Source organism: Poecilia reticulata, linkage group LG20 (genome assembly GCF_000633615.1).
Source record: "Poecilia reticulata strain Guanapo linkage group LG20, Guppy_female_1.0+MT, whole genome shotgun sequence".
Taxonomy (NCBI): Eukaryota; Metazoa; Chordata; class Actinopteri; order Cyprinodontiformes; family Poeciliidae; genus Poecilia; species Poecilia reticulata.
The window spans coordinates 4,842,446-4,865,791 of record NC_024350.1 but is presented as its reverse complement, the minus strand read 5'-3'; the positions used below and the strand labels follow the sequence as shown (position 1 = coordinate 4,865,791).

General features: G+C 40.4%; 2 protein-coding genes across 4 annotated transcripts in view; both read left to right on the top strand.

Annotated features, from left to right (window-relative positions):
- The first annotated feature begins 1,501 nt into the window (after positions 1 to 1,501).
- Positions 1,502 to 17,957, top strand: zfhx2 (zinc finger homeobox 2). Its single transcript, XM_008438411.2, has 5 exons — positions 1,502 to 1,617; positions 5,149 to 5,316; positions 7,089 to 7,149; positions 7,896 to 12,022; positions 14,858 to 17,957. The coding sequence occupies exons 1-5, from the start codon at positions 1,612 to 1,614 to the stop codon at positions 15,257 to 15,259; spliced, it is 4,764 nt and encodes a 1,587-aa protein (XP_008436633.1). The 5' UTR covers positions 1,502 to 1,611; the 3' UTR covers positions 15,260 to 17,957.
- Positions 17,958 to 20,077: 2,120 nt separating this feature from the next.
- Positions 20,078 to 23,346, top strand: part of pabpn1 (poly(A) binding protein, nuclear 1) — a 19,752-nt gene continuing 16,483 nt past the window's right edge. Inside the window, exons 1-2 of one of the 3 annotated variants that reach the window (XM_008438407.2) lie at positions 20,078 to 20,552; positions 22,929 to 23,037. In XM_008438407.2, coding sequence (XP_008436629.1) covers positions 20,418 to 20,552; positions 22,929 to 23,037 — 244 coding nt within the window. In that variant the 5' untranslated portion in view covers positions 20,078 to 20,417. Of the gene's footprint in view, positions 20,553 to 20,867; positions 20,995 to 22,928; positions 23,038 to 23,346 lie in introns of those variants that run through there. The other 2 variants (XM_008438408.2, XM_008438410.2) reach the window with 2 other exon arrangements.

Below are 23,346 nucleotides of genomic sequence, written 5' to 3'. Positions count from 1 at the left end.
TTATTCAGCTTTAATTAACTCGTCTGAATGTGTGTGACGATCCAAGTTGGCAGAATGGGGGCTCATTTATAATTCACCTTTTAAAGTGGGAGTGAGTGATGGTTTCATTTTAAAGGGCATTCCGTCTAATCTAGTCATCGACATGTTGTTTTTTTCGTAAAGGGGAAATTAGGCAATCGGGCTGTTTGTTCTTATGATAATTGCATTGGCCATTAAACACTTCCTGATATATAAATAATGTGTGATATCTGTGGAGTTACATAAGGGATTTCATAGTCATGTATGGAGGACCAAAACTGCTACAGTCGAATGAATAAATTCATCCTAAAAACATGATCTACAAATAAGAACATTCTACTCGTAATTATTATAAATGTACCATTTTATTATTATTATTATTATTATTATTATTATTATTATTATTATTATTATTATTATTATTATTATTATTATTATTATTACTACTACTACTACTCAGAACAAATTTAAAAATGTTACACATATTTAATCTTGCATGTTAGATGATAACATGAATGGAAACAAAAACAGAGTCAAGACAATTTCAGAATTAAGTCACTGATTGGTTAGGCTAGAAAAGTAAAGTTTATGAAGGCCCTGCTACATGTAAGAAAAACAATTATGTTTTTGTTCATACAAGTAACATTTTTATGACTATGGAAACTTACTATAAACTTCATAAAAGATATATAACTTTATTTCGTTCAAATACATGCAAAGGGCTGTGTAAAAAAATTTCTTAATGCAGCCAGTCTATGAGATAAAATATGAAGCATAGAGTTCCTTCTAATACACAAGACTTATTTCTTAAACCCAAAATTATGTTGCTAGGAAACAAAACGTATATAATTTCGTAATAATAATAATAATAATAATATTAAATACAAAAACAGCATTAAAACAAGTTGAAAGGATTTCAAATATGAATAATAATTTTTGACATAAAAAGAAAACTAAAATTACAGTTAATATATGCAATTGAATTTATTAATTTCAAATTGTTTTGGAGGTAAATCAATTAACATTAGCACAGTTTTACTTTGGTTAGCATTTTCAGCTCTTAATTGTACATATGTATTACACATATATATGTTGCTTTTCTAAATTTTTCTATCAGTAAATATTAAATCAGTGTAGCAGGCACACTGATTTATCATTTATATATTACACTTAAGTAATTATTTCAAGATTCCTATTAATTATAAATAGCTAAAAAAATAACAAAATATAAAATCTATAAAATAAATATGCAAATAGTTTTTATTTATAATTTAATTTTGCGTATAAATTGATATTTATTCATTTGTTTTTTATATAGAAATATAGGAGTATTTTACGACTTATTCATTTACTGGATTTTGGCACTTCTCGCTCTCCATAACGCATGTGCCCTCTGAATGTCAGCAATCAGCCTTGGGGGGAGCTGTGGTCTGTTTACTAGAGGGAAGAGGGGAAGGAGAGAGGGCGAATGAAGGGAGGGGGAGAACAGAGGAGAGCAGAGAGAGAGCGAGAGAGGGAGGGAGGGCAGGCAAGAAAACTTTTCACTTGTGAGGATCCACAGAGGAAGCGTGTGTGCGTGTTGGAGCGGCGACCATGCAGGTAAAAACGCATTAGCTAATTGCTCCGAACTTAATTAAACGAGATTCGCGGTCGGTTAATTGCGCCCGTTCGAACGCGGAGAGTGGCCTGCGACTGTTAGACGAGCGAGTAAAACGACGGATCGTGCCCCGATACTAATCCGATCCATAATAGAAATCCTACATTAAATCCCAAACTTTTTTTTCTGCCCCCTCCGTCTCTGTTTCGCCTGCTCTCCCTGCACCACCCCCATCGTCGAGGCGAACGCGACGCACGTACTCCGCTTTCAAGTAGCTTTTTTTTGTGTGTATCGTTTAATTCTCTCGCCAATTACGTGTTGGGAGCTGTTTAAATAAGAGTTTAAAATGCCCATGTGTTGCACCGAAAGTGTTTAAGGTGTGGATACGAGCGCTAGGACGCAGTTAAATAGGGGGTCTAACTGGGCGGCGAGGGAGGAGGGGGTTCGAGTGTTCCCAACACATCTGTAAGCGGAGCCCACGTTCATTAATTAAATGGCTTTAGTCGGGCTAGGCCTCCATTTACTCTGCTGAGCAGCAGACGGCGGGCGGTGCAACCCTAGATGCCCGATTGGCAGCCCACAATCAGAGGGGGAAGGAAATAACCAGAGGCCGAGGTTGTTGTTTTTCTTTTTTTTAAATCCGAAGTTTAGTAAGAGATTTTTTTTTTTTTTTTATGGCACGGGTTAACTCGATCGATGTTTTCCAGCTCCCACCTGGCCCGGACAGAGTTTGTTTCCAGGGAGTGGAGAGCACCCAGTTGGAGGCAGTTTGAGCAACGGTTAATTATCAGCGCCTGCTAACAGGCTAGCTAGCGAAGTGACACGGCTGTTAACAGCTCCGGCTCTTTTGTTTATTAATTTAACGACGGCCCAGCCCAAACTGAGAGCCGATTGGAGATTATGCTGAGGCTTTCCTCGTCTTTTTTCGCAGTTTCAGAGAAGTGTGTCCGTCGCCGCAGGATTATTTTTTGGTAAACTAACGGCTAACGAGCATTTCCAAGCAGCACTGTAATGCGACGTTGCAGGGGGGCTTCACAGCCTAGCTTGCTAGCTAATTGATTCGGTCGGCATAGCTAATTAGACTGCTCATTAATTAGCCTCTTTAAGGCAGAGAGACCCAAAAAGCTGCTACGTTGTGGTCTTTATTGTTAAATGTGTCACGGGGTATTAAATGCGATGTACACAATGCAGGGGTAGGCTCATCGAAATAGTATCCGATCACATATCCCCGCTAGCTTGCTAATTGGCATGAGTAGGAAGTAAGGTGGTAGCTGTGTTGGTATTTTTCCTCCCAGGCACGGGTTGCGTTTTTGGCTGCATCTGTGTTTATTAATGCTAGCAGAAAAATGCATCTACGGTTTTCTTGAAATGCATACTGCTGGATGTCTTTTCTTATTATTATTTTTAGCGAATACAAATGCATGCTGTTGAATTGAAGCAATGAGATCTGAAAATAAACGGCCCAGTGTTTTTGTGGCATCTGTCAGAAGTAGTGCTGCATGGCATAATTTGCATTTCTTTTTTTTTTTTTGCCTTGTTTGTTCTCCTTTTTTGTAGTACAGGTTTGTGCACATGTGCTCTGAGATTAGCCTGGATTTAGTTTGAATTAAAAGAGGAATAAAACATTAGCTCTTCCATGTGGGAACCTCATTATATAGATGGGTTCTTGCATCACAATGTGAAATTTGAGCAGGTTGTGGCAAACAAATAAAAGGGGAACCTCCCATAAACACATCGGCCAATCTGACGATCCCATGCTATCATAACCTTATATAGGAAAACGAATGAGCGACAAATTTACATACTGCAATCTAAGAGATTTTATTAAAAAGAGAAGCAATTATTTCTACAGTTCTGGTAGGGAAAAAAAAACAGTGTTACAACCTGGTTTCTTTAACTAACCAATTAGCAAAGTTTTCAAGAGTTATTTTCAAGACAAATGCTTCCTTCTGAATGTGAAAAGTAGACATGGTGCCAACGACAGGTGTTTAAGTAAAAGAAAATTAAGATTCAGTGTTTTAAAAGCTGAAAACAACAGGGTGTTTTTGTCTTTCAATTTACACTTAAACTTGTACAACGTGTTGACTACCCCGGCATCACAAGAGCTGTTGCCTTTTTTTTTAATATTGCCACAAATCAACAAACAATATTTAGTGATTTGAACAAATTCCAATTTGTAAACACTTGAATTTTACAAGTCAGTTAACCGACTTCTTTAAGTGGAGGAACAACATTAAGATTTTATTCTTCTTTACAAGTCAACATTATAGCTGCATGCTAAAATGAACTATTCCGTGCCATTTTTAGCAGAAACCGGAGCTCGTCGGGACTATTTTTATATTCATTGTTTGACGCAAACCTTCTTGAAAACATTAGCTAACTTTTTTTTTTAAATTATTATTATTCACATACATTTGGCTGAGCAAAGCTTCAGCAATATGCTTTTGGCTCTGTTGTTAGAAGTAAAATAAAATTGAAATGACAATCTGGATATGTTTATTGAAAATGTTGCAAACAAAGCCAAAGGGGGCGGAGCAGCCAGCTGCCTAATAACCAACCAGATGATTGGAGGACAAATGGTGGCATGAACCTTGCTCGAACATCATGCGTTTTATTTATTTTTAATATATCTAATCAGTATTGGAGAGTAGTCCATCTCTAAAATTAGCCATCTTTAGGTGCTTATTTTGAAGAATCCATATTTTATTTTTTATACTTTTTGATTCAATGCTTTGTAGAGAAACTCCAGTATAACACGCTAATACTGGCTAATTCAACAGAATACTTTGTTGGGTAGCTTGGTAGTTGTCTGCTTATATCAGACCAGAGAACAACTTTAACTTAATTTGATGGATAGCGGGCGCTCTTTTTAGTTTCCACTCACTGATTTGTTTATTTGTGTGTGTGTGTGTGTGTGTGTGATTGAAAGCATTTTTTTTTCTTGAAAACAAGGCCAAAGTATCCATGTTTCAGCCAGATGGCTGGCAGTACAGAGCAACAAGTCGGGGCAGCACTGCTACCCTGACACTTCAGCATCTAATTGAAAGTAGTTTAAGTCGCAGGAGAGAACATGTTAGTGGATTTAAAGGAGTAACTTTTGCCTACTCGTGTGGTTAAAGATTTGATGTAAAGGTGGAATAAATAATATAATGCTGATCTGAGATTAGTTTGTATTTTAACTAAAAAAATCTCCAAAATGACTCCCTTCTTATGGATTAACATGGTTAGACGAGGTCAATTGATTTGACTCTTCGGATGGTTTAATGCCTTTTTATTTAGAGGGGAAAATTATCAGCTGGAAAAATAATGTATTTCCATTTGCATTCAAAGTTTGTTGTCTCAAGAGTTGAAATGCGTTCCAGGAAACGAGCCGTGGGGGAGCATAAACAATAATCATTCTCAGAGTCTTTGATGAAATTACCCCAGTATCAAGCAGCTATTAACTGGCCTGCCACGAGACTTAACCAACAAGTGCGCTAAAGTATTTTTAGAAGGAGGAGCGTGATTCACTGACATTCATTTGTATCTGTCAGGAGGAGCCTGGAGAGACGGTGTGCAGTGAAAGGAATGGAGTTGCAAAGTGGCTGTGCCCGCTGTGCCAACAAGGGCAGCCTGACAGATTTTCCTTGTCTCTACATCTCACTGAGCAACACAGTGTACTTCCATCGTGTGTGGACAGACTGCTGGACATTGTGAGTTTGGTAAGTGACTACTCACAATATCTTGCATTACAAATGTCATAATCGATGGCTTGACTCATTTTTTTTTTTGACTTGCTTTCTAATTACATTGCTTAACCCAATAATTACAGCCAGTGGAAGGAAGAAAGTAAAAGATCTGGGTCCTATAGATATAACATCAGGTGTACAAAAAAAACCTACTACAAATTGAAAATGATCCTGTTATTAAACAAAAATAAAATCAAAAGCCTTGCTGCTTCTATTTGGATTAAGCAGAAAAGTTGCAGCCCGACGCATCTAATTAAAGCACTTCATTAACTAATCATCACCATGTGGGACAATGTTTCCTGTAAAAGCAGGAGCTTTGGCGGTTTAGTAGTCTTGAAGTCTTGTGTCCATTTACACAAGGCCAAGGTGGAAAGACATCAGCAGTAACTTTAGAGAAGCAATTCCTGCTGCCATTTAGTCTTTCAAGGAGTTGTTGGGCCTCATCAAAGCAGGTTTAAAGACATCGTTTAGGGGCTAATTGACACTTTCTTATCTTCCCAGGATGGAATGTTTTTGAACCATGTTTGTAGTCAAAAGCATGTTTGTAGTACAACCTTGAGAGATGATGGTTAAATCGCCAGGCTTTAACTCTGGGTGCTAACTCGTGCCTTAAAGTCTTAAAGTATTTAAAATGAAAGCCCTAGGATGTCTTAAGTTAATTTTAAAATAAGTTGGCTTTAAATATGTTAGTCGGGGTTCTTACATTTTGTTGTGACAGAGCTATTTAATCATAATCTGTGCAGTTTTCTTTTTTTTTTTTCTCATGAGACTTTACTGTTACGCAAAACTTGAGTCACATGCAGACATCTTCACTGCTTTGTGTGACTCGGGGTGGTTGCGGCTACAGTAACTAGCTGCTAATATACCTGTGCTAGCTACCTTAATAGATAGCTAGCTATATTAATACAGCTAGCTAGCTAACCAGCAAGAGTAGCTAACATGGTGACAAAGGTAAAGCTAGCTATCTATTATGTTTATCATGGCTAAGTGAAAATGTATTGCCAGTTTGCTGGATAATGTTTGTCTTAGCTGTTGGCTCATTGCTGTTGCCAACCCATACAATTAATTTATTAGTGACTTTCTTTTGTACATTTCTGTCATGATAGGTCTTAAATCTCGTTCATAATGCTCTTAAAACATTGGTTAAGAAGTTTTTAATTTGAGTCAGTGAAATGTGCGTAAGCCTTGTAACTTAGACTTTAAATTGGACCGAAGTGGCTTAATTTTCTTAATCTTAAAATTACCCTTTGGTTAATGCTTATAACTCACAATTAGCAATGAAATACTTGTTAAAGTTGTCTCTAAAGTAGTCGTTAGAGACAATTAACTAGAGGAATAAATAATGCAATACAAAATGTGTTAATATACTAATAGGATTTGGCAGCTCTAGGTGAACACGGTTTATTATTAGAACAACAATAGACTAAGTTTTAAAGTGTTTATGGAGACACCACATTGGGAATAATGAGCCACCTCACAAAAAAGAAAACTTTAAAGAAAACACTTTTTGTGAAGTGTTGGGGAGACGGCGAGTTTGTATTGGTGGATCTATTAAAGACGGGGTATGCTCTCGGAGTAATTTGCAAATTAAAGACTAGCCAGGCTTGCTATGTGTAATATAACCACACTTGCTTGAGTCACGCCCAAATGTGCTACATAATGACATTCGGCTCATCTGGCAAGAGCCACTGCAGAGTCAAGTTTGTGATGGGAATTCAGCTGAACGACTCCTTCTCTTTTTACAGGCTGTTTTGAAACAGGCTGCGAGTGGAGCAGAAGATTGCAGAGGTGTTCAGGAGACCACAGGTGAGTGTTGGGAATACTTACACTTGGTTAAACCATAAATGGATATGACATATTCATCTATGTGGGCATTTTAAACTAACTGGGTGGATTCCCAGACTAGTAAATATGGATCCTGTAGCGCTGTGGAAAGTATTTGTCCATACATTGGTTTTGTTTTTTTTGTGTCATAGTTAAATTTCAGATTCAAATCTTGATATAAAAGTTGACATGACAACAAAAGGCCGTTTTCAAATGACTATCGCATAAGAAAAAAAAAACAACCTCCAGACCAACATATGTGAAAAACAAACTGTTTTTTCCTCTCTTGGCCCTTGAAACATTTGTTAATGCTGGCATTGAGCCTTTTACTTTGCATTAGTGAAACTTTGCCCCACTCTTCTTGGCAAAAAATACATTTAATTTAATCACATTGGAGGGTTTTCAAGAAGATCATCACACCTCTTCTGAATCAATTGTAAGTCTAAACTTTGAGTAGCCACGCCAAAACATTCTCTACTGCAAAACCCGATTTCACTTTAGCTTTAGTTGACCATCCGATGCCCAGATGTTCTCCTTCAGAACTTGCTCAGGAGCAAAATTCATGGTTCCATTATCTGGGTTTGTTCAAGTCTTGAAACTAGGTGTTTATTATTTTTAAATGTTAAAAATATGAAATATAAGAAATGGGGTTAGCAACAAATTAGAATTGATTTTGTTGATGTATATCCAAAAACATGAAAGTTAAGTTTGTTTTTTTTCTCCCCTAGATGCTGAATTTTCACAACTGATGTCCACTGAAGAAACCCATTCAGACCCCTGCCAATCTACAGAGTGTTCAGACGCTAGCCAGACCCTTGCTGACAAAGAGATGGAGGAGGAAAGCATAATGGAACGGGAGGGAGGTGACGCTGAAGTGGTTTTAGAAGAGGAGGGAAACTTGCTCCCAGAAGCCAAACTGCAAAATGCAACTGAAAACTCAGAAATACCAGGCACGAGTGAAAAGTCAGTTGGTAAAAACAGCGTTCCAGCTGAAAAAAGCACCCGGTCATTCAAATGCAATGCCTGCTTGGAAAGTTTCTCCAACAGGACTGCCTTGAGTGTTCATTATACCTCTGCATCCCACATTCAGAGGATGACCTCAGGCGCTGCAAAGCAAGGTGCAGAAGGCTCTACCCAGCCTCCCTCAGTTGCGGGTCTGTCTCGCCCGTACATATCGAACAAACCCTACCAGTGTGCTGTGTGTCGAGTCTCCTACAATCACGCCATCACCCTTGAGAGCCATATGAAATCTGTTTTGCATCAGACCCGCAGCAGAAATGCTGGCATGGTTTCAAACGGTGCAGTACCTGCTGCCAGTTCGAGAAGTAGCAACGCCAGCGCTCCGAACTCGATAGTTACGACCTCTGAAAGCAGAGGCAGCTCCTTGGGCACCACCAGCAACTGTGCTGCTCCTGCGACAGTGATGGTGGGCGGCGCGAAGGATGGAGAGCAGATTGCAGGTTCACAAGTGGCTCCCTCCCTCCTCACGTCCCCGGTGGCCTCCGCTCAGGCAGTCTCTGCCTTTCTCACCCTCCTCACGTCAACTCCCAGCACCCTGTCGCATTCCATCCTCCCGTCGCTGTTCGCAGCGGGCGCCGCACCCGGTACCGCTACACCTCAGCTCGTGCCTCAGCCTCACATGGTCATGCCCCTGATCTTAAATGGGCTCCAAGCCCAAACTCAGCAGCATCAAGACAACCAGCAAGGACAGCTCCTCACGCAGTGCGTGCCATTCGTAGGCCTCAACCCAGCCCAGCAAGCCCTACTAACCCAAAGACTTAACAGCTTACAGAACCAGTGGCCCTCATCGGTTGTTTCAACTCACATGCAGCCCCCTCAGGAAGAGCAAGGGCAAGAGAGGCAGAGCAGCGACGAAAAGTCCTCGGATCAGATCAAGAACGGGGACAACGGGACTTCGGAGAACGCCAAGGGAGACAGACCTGAAGGAGAAACCATTGATGAATCTGCACAGTGTGCAGACGGAGAAGACAAAGGGAAGGTTGACGGCAACGAGGACAAGGTGAAAGAACATCAAGATAGCACAACAGACGGAGATGGCTCTACAGATCAGTTGAATCCGAAAGGTGATAAAGAAAATTGCCTGAATCACTCCCGGGCAGGCACAGGCAAGAGCCTCCGCAATAACAACCTCTCGCCTTCAGCATCTGTGGCCAGCCTCAGTCCAGTGAACTTAGACCTTACACTCAGCCCTGATTCCACCCCTCAGAAATCTCAATCTGGTACCACCCCTTGTGATTCACCAAAATCCAGCCCGAATACCAATGCCTTAACCACCAGCCAAACTAATCTTCGTTGTAACGCAGCAGAGGCCAATCATTTAGACCTTCCTGTACTGTCAGAGTTCCAGTCCGAGGTTCTGTGGGCATTCTTTGAGTCCCGTAGTGAGGCGGATGCTGCAAGTCCTCCTCATGAGGACTGTGAAGCACTAGGTAGAGAGGTGGGGCTTTCAGAGGAGGAGGTGCGGAGGTGGTTAAGCCACGCCCGCCAGACAAAGCAGAGACGGAGAGCAGAGCTGAAACACATGGATGGATTTACAAGACACAGTCAAGGATCTGATAACGACTATGACGACGAGGAAAACTCTCTCATTATCGCAGAAGGTGACGACGATGCTGAAGCTTCAAGTAGTCAGGTCATGGATTTGTCTGGCACGAGAGAGAAATGCAAGAGGAGGGACGCAGGAAAAGAGGAACGTGGAGAGTCCGCTCTAACGTCTGACTCAGAAACCGAAATGTACACTTCTGTCATTGTTTCTGATGAGGAAAGCCAAAACGAATTGCTCAGAGAAGGTCCTGAAAGTCCTGCTAAGGACGAAGCACAGCGGGAGATGCACGGCGACAAGGGCACAGCTGGAGGAAAGGTGCTGCGCTCCACAACTGTGTTCCTCTCCGATGCAGAGGACGAGTACGAAGATGACGAGGGTGGAGGAGCTCAGAGGGCTAAGAAGAAAAAGCGCAAAGGCGATTTTGAGCGAGACGAGGTGGAGTCAAAGAAGGAAAGACAGGACCCGGATGTGGATCTGGAGTTGGAGGCTCAAGGTGATCCTCCGAGTGCGCAATCCGTAGCGATGGACCATACTGAGATTCCCCCCGGTGCTCTGCACTCTGTCCCTTTGTCCATTTCTCCATTTTCTACGCAGTTCCTCAGCCCTTATGTTCTCTCCCTTGCTTCCTCAATGGCAAGTGATGGAAGCAAAATATCGGTCTTTCCAAACTCCCCAACAATCTCTCGCTTTCCTGGCTCTTTACTCTCGCAGACTCTCTCCTCCCACAACCAAACCTCTCACTACCTGTCCAACGGAGATGATTCCGAATCTGCGCTGGATCTCAGCATAGGGAAAAACAACTCCAAGTATGCTTCGTCCTCCTCATCTGTCGACAAAATATCAGTACAGAAGGGACAGCTGTTGGATGGACTTGGCCTGCGGCCCACATCCAAAGGCATGGTGGTTGTCCAGGTTAAACCAGAACCCGGGACTGCCATGCCTTCATCCAATAGCCCAATAAATCTGGTCAACTGCGGCAACATGACAAAGTCGAACATTTATATGAGAGCAGATGACAAGACAAACGCCACTTTTGTGAAAGTGGAGAGAGACCGGGAGAAAGAGACCGAGCTGCAAGAGAGGAAGTCCAAAGGAAAAAGGTACCGGGACATGCGCCGCTCCAGGACCATCATTCAAGCTGAACAGCTTGACATTCTGTATGGCTGCTATTTCAAAGACCCTAATCCTGGGAAGCATGAGTTTGAACAGATCGCTGAGTGGGTTCATCTCCCAAAAAAGGTCGTTCAGATCTGGTTCCAGAACATGAGGGCGAGGGAAAGGAAAGGCGAGGTCCGGTTCATCAGCGACGGCACTTTGGCTGCCGTTGGAAAACCTCTCATCAAATTCACATGGCCTCTTTCTAAACCCATATTCTCAAACAAGACTGCTACAAATAACGCCGGGGGCATCCCAGCTACTCCAATTGTTCGGACACTTATAAAGACAGAAAAAGAGCCGGAGAAAGAGCTGGCAAAAACGGCCTTGGTGAAGAAAGTGATCCCAGTTCCCATCAAGCCCAAGGAGGTAGCTTACCCCACTGCAGGGTCTCCTGTGAGCAGCAGTGTTACTGCAGTGCCAAAGACCAAGCTTGAAGCCAGCAGCAATGTCAGTATGTTGAAAGTTTCATCCAAAGTCCCTACCCCCGTCCTCTATCCCCCACCCAAGGAACCAGTTCCAATTGCCCCACGGCCCATCCAGAAACAAGAAGAGGAAAGTGAAGAAGAAAAAACCGACGAGGAAAAGGAGGATGACAGTGAAATGTTGATCAGACCGGGCATGGCTAACCGCATGGTACCAAAGCTGGCCACAACTCCCATCAACAACAGGCCTCCAGTCTCCACTCTAGTGCCACCAAAACAAAACGGTCTCAACTACTGGACCCCCAAAGTCCCCATAAAGATCAACACTCTGTCAAGAGAACAACTGGCGCTTCCAACACACACACCGCCCCGTACCATCCCCCCTCCTCCCACCCCTAGCATCGCACCGGTCAGCCCAAACACACCCGGTTCCGCTAAAGCGGGGAGCCCGTCCACACCGATCATCGTGAAGTCCAGTCCAACGGAAAGCAGCTTTCTGTCCCACTCTGCCAGCCGCAGGCCACGCACCCACCTGTCCTGCCTTCAGCTGTCCATCTTGCAGTCATGCTATGAAACCTGTGCCCACCCCAATGCTATGGAGTGCGAAGCGATCGGCACAGAGCTCAACTTGCCTCTCAAGGTGGTGCAGATTTGGTTCCAGAATACCAGAGCCAAGGAGAAGCGCTGGAGGCTGCAGCAGGAAAAAATGGTACGTTGCCAGCTTGACATATTTGTCTCGTTGCTACTTTCCTGTACGTATTACTCCGTTTTTAAGACAAACAAAAAAGATAAATATTTTTGCGCTAGCAGTTATCGCTCCTCCTACAGCAATAATCTTAACAAAAATGGGTGTTTTGATGTGAAACTGTAGTACTCTGGTCACATTCAATTTTGATTTTTGGTCCTTTTTATAATATTTGTGAGGTATTCTTCACATCTTCAGTAAATATGTAAAAACTTGAAGTTTCTCTAATCCACGTAGGATCTAATTATAGTGCTGTGAGAAAGCACAGCACTATAATTACAATCATGATTGTAATGATTTTTTTACAATCATTACTTTTAGATCATTGTACAATTTTTAAGATTAGGTGAATAAAAAATACAGTTCTCAAATTATGATTTTATTTACTAAGGTAAAAAAAAAGCTATTCAAGGCAGTCTGAACATCTGTGTACAATTCTGTGAACCCTCAATAGATTCACTAGTGCCAATATTGCCATGTGAATTAATCTTTTTTTTTTTTTTTTTATTGAATGGAGAGTTTGGCCCACTTTTTGTAATTTAGCTAAATTAGTATGGTGGACTGATCCTGATCCTAGAAAGAAATAAATGGCTTGATAGAGTAATATGCTAGATATACTCTATATATATACTTGCAATGAAAAATATTAACTTCTCCAATTTAACTGATTTATACAGTGCAACATAAATTATTATGCAACATTATTTCTACTTTTATCTTACTTCTAATCTTCCCATTCTTTTTATTTTAATGCAATTTCTTTTAATTAAATCACATTTTATTTCATGCATTTTGTTTCTTCTAATTTTTTAAAAAAAAAATTAATTTACTGTCCCTTTTTTATCATGCCGTGATTTATTTTCTCTTTGTATTTTCTACCCTCTTTTCTCCTTTGTTTATTTACTGTTTATGTTCCTCTTATTCATTCTTTTTTCTTTTTGTAGGAAAGTAATGTGACGGTAAATAAAAAATAATTATTAAAAACTGAATATAATAAAATAATGAAATAAAGGAATCTAATAAAACAAGACTGGAAATAAAACAGGAAATTAAATACTGGTAATTTGAAATCAATACCATTGAAAATAATTGCTGTGCAGTAATCTAATAAGTTAGGATTTTTTGGGGGGTAGCAGGGCTGCTATGTTTGGCACATTAATCATCAAGCCATTAATATTAATATCTTTTGCCAATTTTGGCAGGATCCATCCTCCATACTTTGCAAATAGTTTGTAAAAGATCATGCCAAATCATTTCAATAAGATTGAACTCCAAACTGTGACTAAACCACTCAGAAAAAGTGTTTATTTTATTTAGCAATTTAGAGGTAAACTTGCTGGTGCCCTGTATAATTAAAGTGCTTGTGCCTTTAAGGCCCCGAATTGAAAGCTGAACAATCACCTTCAGGATTTTCTAGTAAAGAGCAGAATGCATTATCCCATTAATTACAGCTGCTAGACCAGGTGTTGAATCAGCAAAGTGCCACCAACTTATCAAACACCTTCCAAAAAAATTCCTCTTTTGTCCAGAGAATATATAATAACTCTTAGGGATACTCAAAATGCTTTTCAGCACATGAGAAGAAGGGCTTGTTTTATCAGCAGTTTTAGTTTCCCCTGGGATCCAAGTCACTAAATGTCGACTCATTAATAAGGACCATAAGTGAGATTTGTAGGCCTGGAGATGTTCTGTGTCTTGTGAACTTCTGAATGAGTCATCCATGTTCTCCTGGTGTAATTTGATAGGTTGGCCACTCCTGGGAAAGTTTACCACTGGGCCATGATATCTTCATTTGTAGATAATGGCTCCAACTGTGGCTGGCTGGAGAACTAGAGCGTTAGAAATGACCTTGTAAACCTATCCAGACTGTTGCTTTTCAGGGAGTATTTTTAATCTGTTCATGAATTTCTGAAGATCCAGACATGGTGCGTTGCTTTTGAAGATATTTCAGCCTACATCATACTGTTAGACAGGGTGTGTTTAACCGATCTCTTTATTCTACATGTCTGGTAATAAGGCCTTGGTGGGGATACTGTAAATGACCAAGAACATGACCAACTGAACCCAATCCAGGATTAATCAAAGCCCTCGACTGTAATTCCACAAAAAAAATGCCAAGTCAATTTGGATCTCCCTTTTTCCTTAATAAACCTTTACATCACAGATCCCCAACCTCAAATTCCCTAGATTTGAGGTTGGGGATTTCCAAAAGCTTAATGTTGGCTGCTTTATTCATTCTACAATTTTCCATGTCTGTTTGGGTTCATTTTCATGTTGGACCACCCAGCTGAGTCAAAGTGCCTTTTCACACCTGGTATTCCGGTATATCCTGTTTGATTGGGGACTAAAAATCACAACATTTGCTTACAGTTGCAGCTAGTACGGTTTCCTTAATCACTGCACTTTGTCAAATTATCTAAACCTTTTGAAAAAATCCTGTCCCCCCCGCCACCCTGCATCTCTGGTGGTTCTGGACCAAGAACCACTGAAGGAAACAACACCTAAACCTCTGAAATAGACACTGAGCACAACTTCCTGTTTCACAAAATCTTGAGAAGTGGACGTTTTCGGCCACTTCAAAGATGAAGATTATATTTGGCAAAAGACCACGAGCCATACCTCCCCAAAACAAACCAGACTTTCTAGGCAAACAGACTAGAGTTTGATTAAAGCAGAAGGAACAGGGCTGGTGTGAATGCAACCTATTTCGTTTGGTTGCTGTAATAATTCCTGATACTTTCTTCCAATCTTAATGAGTCTTTTCCTATCTCCATGTTTGTCTCCCTTGACCAACCGCAGTACCCCCTGTCAGATGGGAAGGTGGACACCAGCTCTGGAAGCTACCTTCACTACAGCGCCCTGAAAGCCAATCGGCCCATCCTTCCCAAGCCCGTTCAGCTAACGATCACCGAACCCGCGGCCTCTCCGGTGCCGGGCCAGCCCGCTCCGAAGGAAACCCTGACGGGCCACTGCGATGCCTGCAATGTCTCCTTCGAGTCGCGGGCCGCCGCCAGGGCCCACGTCTTCTCCCCACATCACCTGGCCACTTTGAGAACCACTAACTTTGGCCAGCCCACGGCCCTGGTCAACAAGAACAGCTCACAGGGTTCTCTCTCCACCGCTGTGACCAGCCCAGGAGCTGGTTCCGAAGGGGAGATCGTCATCGAGTTGCCACCCTCGACGGCCACCAGCAACAGTTAAAAAGACTCAGATCAGGCATGGTCTGCACATTGACAATTGTTGGACCCGTTTGGGCTCCTCAGATTTTAATAAACACATTTGAGCACTAATCCTCTAAAGGTAATCTTTCGCTACGCCTCCCTCTCACCCACTCCCCACTTTTTCTCCGCTCCTCTTTGCTCGACCGTCACTTGGCCTGACATCATGAACTGAGCAGACTCTCTTCCCCATGCTGCTTGTCACTTTCTCAGCTGATTTCCTGATGAGTGTGCGAACCCTCTAAAGGTCTCCTTGACTCTTTCACACCTTACCGCAACAATTTCTGATCCTGACCCTGTGGTTATGTACTGACTAACTTCTTATAATTTGTAAAGGCACTCAACTCACGATGCTTGAGCTGTTCTATCCTAAAGACTGATACAAGTGTTTCTACTTTTTGGCAGTGGCCACGGTGAGCCCATAAACACTTTTTTTGAGGTGACATGATATACTCACATAAATAACTGCCTGTTTTTTGTTTTTTCTCCCTGTGGAGTTGTTGTTTTTCCCCCTCATGCCAACTTTTCACCTCTTCTCGGGCAAAGATTGCTTAGACATCACACAACTGGACTGAGCTGTTGGGAGAGGAGGAAAAGCTGGTAATAGCCAGCTTTTTGGTTGCTACAAGAATTATTTGTTTTCTCATTTGGGATTTATGAGGTACTATAGAGAGAAAGAGAGAGTAGGGCTGCAAACTTGTCCACAATAACATGTTCATAGTTTCATGACAATCTAAAGAAAAAAAAAAGACTGAGCTAAAAGGTTTTTAAAAAAGTAGAATCTGTGGCATACCGCACTTTGACATTTTACATTGTTTGAGATGTTTTTAAGCATTCTGATGCAGGTGTCTTTTTATGGAAAGATGCATTGATGCATGTTGGATGCCTTAATATAAATCACGTGAAATGGATTTTTTTTTTTTTTTTTTTTTTTGCTAATCAATTGTAATATGCTTTGGTTATGAGCGTAATATACAAAAAAAGGACTTGTCAATGAAGAGCTTTTTTTCCCCCCCAACCTTTTTACACCCATTCAAGGGGATCTGTCTCTTTGAATGTCACAGCTGATATTCTTTGAGTTAAGAAATTCTGCCTGTAAATCTTTCAGCGTTTTCTTGGCCAAGAACTATAATAGTTTTTTATTTTTGTTTTTTTTTTTTTACATTAAATTCTGTTTTGTTTTTTGTCAATTTTACATCCTCCTTAAATGTTTGTGTGTCTCATTTTTGGAATGTGACTCTTCAGACTTGCTTGGGAAATCTAAATGTTTTACACCTCCTGTTGGTGTGTTGGTAATATGGCAGCCTTAAAAGGAAAAACCCAACAGGGGAGCTTTGTAAATTGATTTCAACTCTATTTGGCACCAAGACTCGGACTGATTTCCCAACTTTTTTCTTTCTTTTTTGTCTTTTTGAATACTGTAAAAGTTTTTTTTTTTTTTTTTTTTTTTAAATACTCATTTTATTCTCTTGAGTGTTTGTTCAACGATGGGAAGCAATTACAACTGGCAAAACATTTTTATTTAGGTCAAAAGCCAATCCAGTCAGATTGAGAAAGCAGGCCTGTTTCCCCCTCTTTTTTTCCTTTTTTTTGTTGGTTTCAAAGCAGAAAGTGATCCTGGTCATGTATGTGCTGTGAAATGGGATGTTATACTCTTGAAACCCACTATGAGGGAGACAGTTGGGTGTTATTGGTATCATCTAGTGGTTTATGGGTACTCAAATCTAGGAAATAAATTAGGAAACAGAAAATGTATTCACTGAGAGCTAATAAGATGGTGCTGTGTTGAAGGACACAAACTAAAGATGTTTTCCTTCGGTTTAAGTTGTATATTAATGTTACTATTAATAGTTTTAACAAAAAAAAATGCAAAACTAAAACCTGAACTTTTTTTGTAAAGAAATATATAAAAAAAAACTGATATTCCAAAGTAATCCTCACTTTGCTTTCTGTCATTCAGAAACCAAAAAGCAATCTTTAGGTCGACAGAGAGCAGGAGAGGTCCTAATGCAAACTGTAAAAAAAAAACAAAAAAAAAACAAGGACATCCCACAGCTTGACACTTGCACTAGTCCACCATTTTTGCACAAGCTACAGACATGTGAGACGAACGCAGCCATCGCCGCAGCGGTGAAACAAAGAGGGGAATGATGTCCTTTTAACCATGAGTAATAATTTGTACTTCTGTTGGAAACTATCTTGTGTGTAAAGCAAGGACTAGTGTGCTCGAACCTCAAGACTGGGATTACACACACACACACATATACTCACACATATGCGCGCACACACACACACGGTGTTGCACTGTCCAAACTAGATGATGTTTTTATGGAGATCTGCTTTATATTCCCTTATGTTTCATTGTCACTTTTGATTATCACTATTGTTATAACTGTACTACTACTTATACAATTTATTATTACTACTCATCACTGTTTTTTTTTTGTTTTTTTTTGTTTTATTCTTATGGATTCATAATGGTTTTTAATGCCACCGCTCTGCTCAGAAAGAGTATGGTATTCCTATGAATTTTGAACAATAATAGTGGCAGTGTTGTTATGAATTGTTAGATTTTATGATTAAGCTTAATTTTCCTCCTCACTTGTACCTGCCTTTGTGTTTGGTCTCCATTATGCTTTCTTTGTTATACAGAAAAACAAATAAAACCAGTTGAACAACAATGCGAACAAAGTTGGTCTGATTTCATCAAACCTACTGCTGAAAAGATAACTGTAGTGCATGTACTGTTAGATCAATACAGCAGGAGATGTTCATTTGCATACATGCTGTTTTAAATATATTTAATATTTTGCAATGCAAACATGTTAGTTGAAATTTTTATAAAGATCTCTTGAATTGTCCAGGTTTCCTCTGGGGAAACCAGAGTGGGTGATTTTTTTTTTTTTTTTTAAATGGGTAAGAAAATTTCTGGTAAGCATGCTAAAATACTTTGTTTTCAAAAGTGACATATTTAGAATAGCTTTTATGTTAATATACAGGAATTATTCAGCTTGCTAAATGTTGGTCTCGACACGTAAATAATTTCAGAGTTGCAAACCCTTTTAACCTCTTCCTGCCTAGCGGTCACTGTCGAGGCCAGTTATTTAACAGCTGCTTTCTAGCTTGTGGGTGTTTGATTGTATTCATTCATTGGACTCGAGTGCGTCACTCCATAAATCTGCCACCTACTGGCCAAACGTTGTAACTTCAGGAAATGAAAAGATTCATAAAATAACACGTGGTGGTCCCCTTACAGTCGGACAAATGCTAAGCACTGGACGAAATATTTACCAGTACTGCTAGAGTATGAGATCATTATCAGTAAAAACAATAGCAAAAAAATAAATACATAAACAATATTAGTAACATTAATAAACTGCTAAGAACCAATATAATTGTTTAAAATTGAGAAAGATCAACATTTATTTTCGGATTATGTTCCAAATAATCACGTTTATTAACAGGAACACCCTGTGTCACTGGCTATATTTTACTCAAGCATTTTTTCATCACTGGGACTATAATCTTGAAAGTAGTTGTAACACCTGCAGTCAAAAACTTAGTTTATCACACAGCAGTGTATTGTTTTTGTTGCTAAAATCTTTTTTCCTTTTTTTGTAATAAGTGATATCTTGATATTCCTTCTATAAAGGGCAAAAACTAAGATGCTTAATGGATGTTTATGTAATTCCAAAAAAATGCTGGTTCTGAGATATATGCTTAGACTTACCGTGGAAACAAAAATGCATGCTTATGGTTTTCTTGGTGTATAAAAGAATAAGGTAATGGACAATAATGAACCCCACACTGCAAAAATTTTAATTAAAATTAATAAAAAATGAAGACATCCTTTAACCTTCCACCACAATAAATAGCTACAACTACAGCTGAATTTAGATCAAAGCACATGTGTGTGTTAGAATGTCTCAGGTGAAGTATAGACACAAAGAGAGACAGTTGATGTTCAAACACACGGTCCATCCAAACTGACTGTGACTGAGCACAAATTTCAGTGTCTAGGTGTGCAAAGCTGGTGCAAAGAGGCTTAACAGAAAATGCTAATTTAGGGGGTTGAATACTCATGCAGTTAGAATCATTTTATTCCAAATATAAACTATTTTTCAGTTCTTTTATATCACAAAGTATAGGTAAAAACAAAACGTGTGGTCGTAAAATATTGTGAAAAAGCTGAAGGTGTATGACTACTTTTGGCATTACTTTGGTTTTCTTTTGGTTCAAGAAACATTGTGTTATTTGTGCAGTTGGTCAGATCAAGCTGTGCATACCTAGTTTTACAGCAGTAATAAAGACGATTAAACATCAATAATTTCAAATGTTGTCAACAATATCATTTCCTGTCAGAAATAAAATGCTTATAATCCAAATCATTCAACGTAAAAGTAATAGCTTCTCGGCAAAACACGTTTGTTTCCTGCAAAAGGTTTCCATGTTTATTTGAACTAAAATGGCATAAAAAGGTTTTTCAGAATGATTTATTAAAGGGACCTCGCTCAGTAAGGTCAAACAGGGTGAGACAGTTGACATAACTCGCTCAAATATAATGGGAATTTATTCGGTGAGCAATGGGCTTTGTAAGTTTATTAAAGTACCAAGAGGAGTTCGACTGACAGAAACATAATCCAATCAAATACGTACGACGCCATTCGCGAACCGGAATGCCCCGTGTGATTGTCCAATGAACACACGGCAAATGCTGAAAAGGTTTGTCTAGAATTCTCTGTAGACCAATAGAATTGAGAGCTTTACGCCTGCAGTGCTAAGTGACTCCGCCCCCAGCTTCCATTTCTGAACTGAGGAGACGCCGCCGCGCTCGCGTACAGCCCTAGCCTTTTTTTAAATATACACGTTTAAGTAAATAAAGTCGGTTCGGTGTCGCATATTTAGGCCATTGCCTAAAAATAGCGAGTGAAACAGCACACATTGTGTGTCGTGGAACGCTGTTTGAGTTATAGCTAGAGCTGAAGCTAGCATTTTATTTCCCATTTTAACTTTACAGAGCGGCGTTTTCCGCCGTTTTTTTTTCTTTTCGCCGCCCCGCTCACTCTACCCCCTTGTGTGTGAGTGGGGGCCTGCAACGTCGGTTTAGCCACGAGGCGCGTCGGTAGTGTCGGATAAGAGCGATGGCGGAGTTCGGCAACGGACTAGCAGATGAATCTCTATTAGATTCAGATCCCGGACATCCCGAACTGGAAGACCCAGGTGTCGGTGACGAAGAACCGGGGTTAGAAGAGGGAGAGGCCGCAATTGAAGACCCGGTGAGTAAAGGGTATTGTTCCACGAGTGAGAACCATCTTGAATACCAAGGCACGTTAGTGCCACTTCGGAACAGTTGGTTAAACAGAACGTATAGTTTTTCTGATCTCCTACAAATCTTTGGTCGCATGCCGTCTGATAACGCTACTTTTGGTATCAACCGCCATTGTGGTTCACGCAGTGCAGCAGACTTGGGTGGTGACATGCGTGGTGTCCGCGGCCATCTTGGCGCAAGAGCAACACCAGCTTCTCTGCGCTAGAGAGAGCAACCCTAGCCTGTTGGGGGTGGGGGGGAAAATCCTCGTCGCAAAAAAAAAAAAAAAAAAAAAGGGAAAAAAATGCAGGACGGAGATGCGGGACATTGTTGGGGCGAGCACTGGACAGGCCGCCGCCGTTAGCTGTCGTTTTAAAAGTCTACCTCCTTAAGAAGGCGACCGGCTGACGGTAATTTAATCTTTTATCTCCTTTCATTTTTCTTCAATGAAGCTGCTTCTGCTGTTCAGGCGCTGCTGTGCGCGCACACGCGAATGACCCAGCGGCAGAAGGCTAATGTTAGCATCAAATGCTGCACCCTAAATGACCAGCGAACCTGTCAACTGTTGTCGGTAGTCACGGGATAAATCTGCGGCACGTCATGGTAGCTGTCGGGCTAATTATGTTACACGACAGACACTTATTCTCACGGGATAACATTGGTGTGAGCGAATAATAAAGCCATAGCTAGACGAGGCCGACATACACTTAACCATCTTTTTTAAAATTTTTTTCCTCTTTCCATTTTCTGTGCGCTTTGGCCGACTGTGGGCAGTAACCTGCATCACGGCGAGTTTAAAATTAATACCAGCTGCACATTTTCAATGGACTCACACATGCGTATTCTATCATTTTGCACGTCAGTGCATATTTCCCAGGTACTGGATAGCATGCTTTGGCGAGGAATTTAGGTTTTCTTGTAGAAAAATCGTGGCTGGGGACGCAGATGGAAAAAGGGGGCTGCGGTATTGAAGGGGCTGGGTTTGCATCCTTCACTGTTTTTTTTTTTTGTGTTTTTTTTTCTGGAGGAAAAGACGGGAGCGTGAGACCTTGTTCTTAACATGCGTCAAAAAATAGGGGTCAGAACGTGTCAGATGCAGGTGGATTGCTCCCTTGGTCTACATATGAATCGTGAGGATATTTGTGATGTCTTGGATTACAACAAACTGAATGCAGGAAGAGTGACTTGGTTACTGCAACTCCCTCTTATTGGGAGATCCGAATTTGGGATGATTCTTGAGTGTTGCTGTGAGCAAATTAATGAAAAAAAAATAGGCAAAAAGGCAGTGGCTCTGAATGATGCTGGAGCGACTCCCGCTGTGCTGCAGTGCACCACTGTCAGACAGGAGGGACTTCACACACGAGGGCACCGTCAAGTCAGTATTCAGCGCAAATGATGTGACGGTTTTATAGAAAAATGTGTTATTGAATGAGAATCAATATGGCCTCAGAGCAAACTGATCTCAGTTGTTTGAGCTGAACAGTTATTTGACAAATATTTAAGTTTATTGAAGTCCTGGGTGAAAACACACTCATTTTCTTGGAAGGTTTGGTGTTGAAACTTGGGAGCCAGAATTTCTAGTTTACATGAGATTTATAAAATGTGTGGCAATTTGCAATGACTTTTGTTTGTAGATGACGACGCTATTTTTTAAGAATTGTATTTATTGTTTTTTGGCTTCGGCAATGACTGATAAATGGTTGTAGAAAACATGGCTGATAAAATGGTTGACCTTAAGTTGTAGACTCCCAATTCCCATTAAATTTATAAAAACTAAGAACATCATCAACAGGTTGTACTGTGATGCACTGTAGAGCTTTATAAAGATAAATAAATTGTGTGACCTATGCTTTAACGCATTAATTTGGGATAATCATGTCAACTATCTTTTAGTCATTGTCTATTTGAAACCTGTCAAATAGGTTTCAAATGGACAATAAAACCTGAAATGTTTTATTTTCATGGAAAAATTGGCTGTGATTAAAAATTTTTTGTAACCAGAAACATTTTTAACAGTTACACATCTTTGCAATGAATTAGTGGTTTGTTGTTTTTTTTTCTTGGCGCAAGAGCAGCACCAATTTCTAAGTTTTTTTTCTTTCTTTCTTTTTTCCATTTCTTGGCTCTGTTGGTTTTTAGTTGTATGCTGTACAGAGAGGAAATAAAAAAATGCAGAGAAAATAACCTGCAGCAAAAGGCCATAGACTGGATCTACTCAAATGAGGACTTTTAGCTATGGTGCATATATATAACTGTTGAGCATCAACTTCAGATGCATGTCAATGGTAGCAGTTTGTGAAGCTGCTCGTTTGACAGACATATTGGAAATGTGTCCGATTTGCAGGAACTGGAGGCTATTAAAGCCCGGGTCCGAGAGATGGAGGAAGAGGCAGAAAAGCTGAAGGAGCTACAGAACGAGGTGGAGAAACAGATGAATCTCAGCCCCCCACCAGGTACGTTTGTTATTCGGTTGACCAGTCTGTAGTTTTCCTCTTTATTTCAGTGAAGGGAGGATGCTATAACAGTTTTAAGTGACTTCTTGAAAACAATTTTGTGTCAATTTAAACTTTTGAGTGGCCCTGTTTTAACTTTTTTTCTGTTCGATTATTTAAGGTTAGTTCATTGTAATTAATTGAATTACTGTTATTTTTCTTTCTCTCTTTAAAAAAATTTTTTTTTTAATGAGCCCTGTCTGGCAGTGTTGCATTCACAATCATTCTTTGTGCAAAGGAGAAGCCCAACAGATTTACTTTCATAAGTGA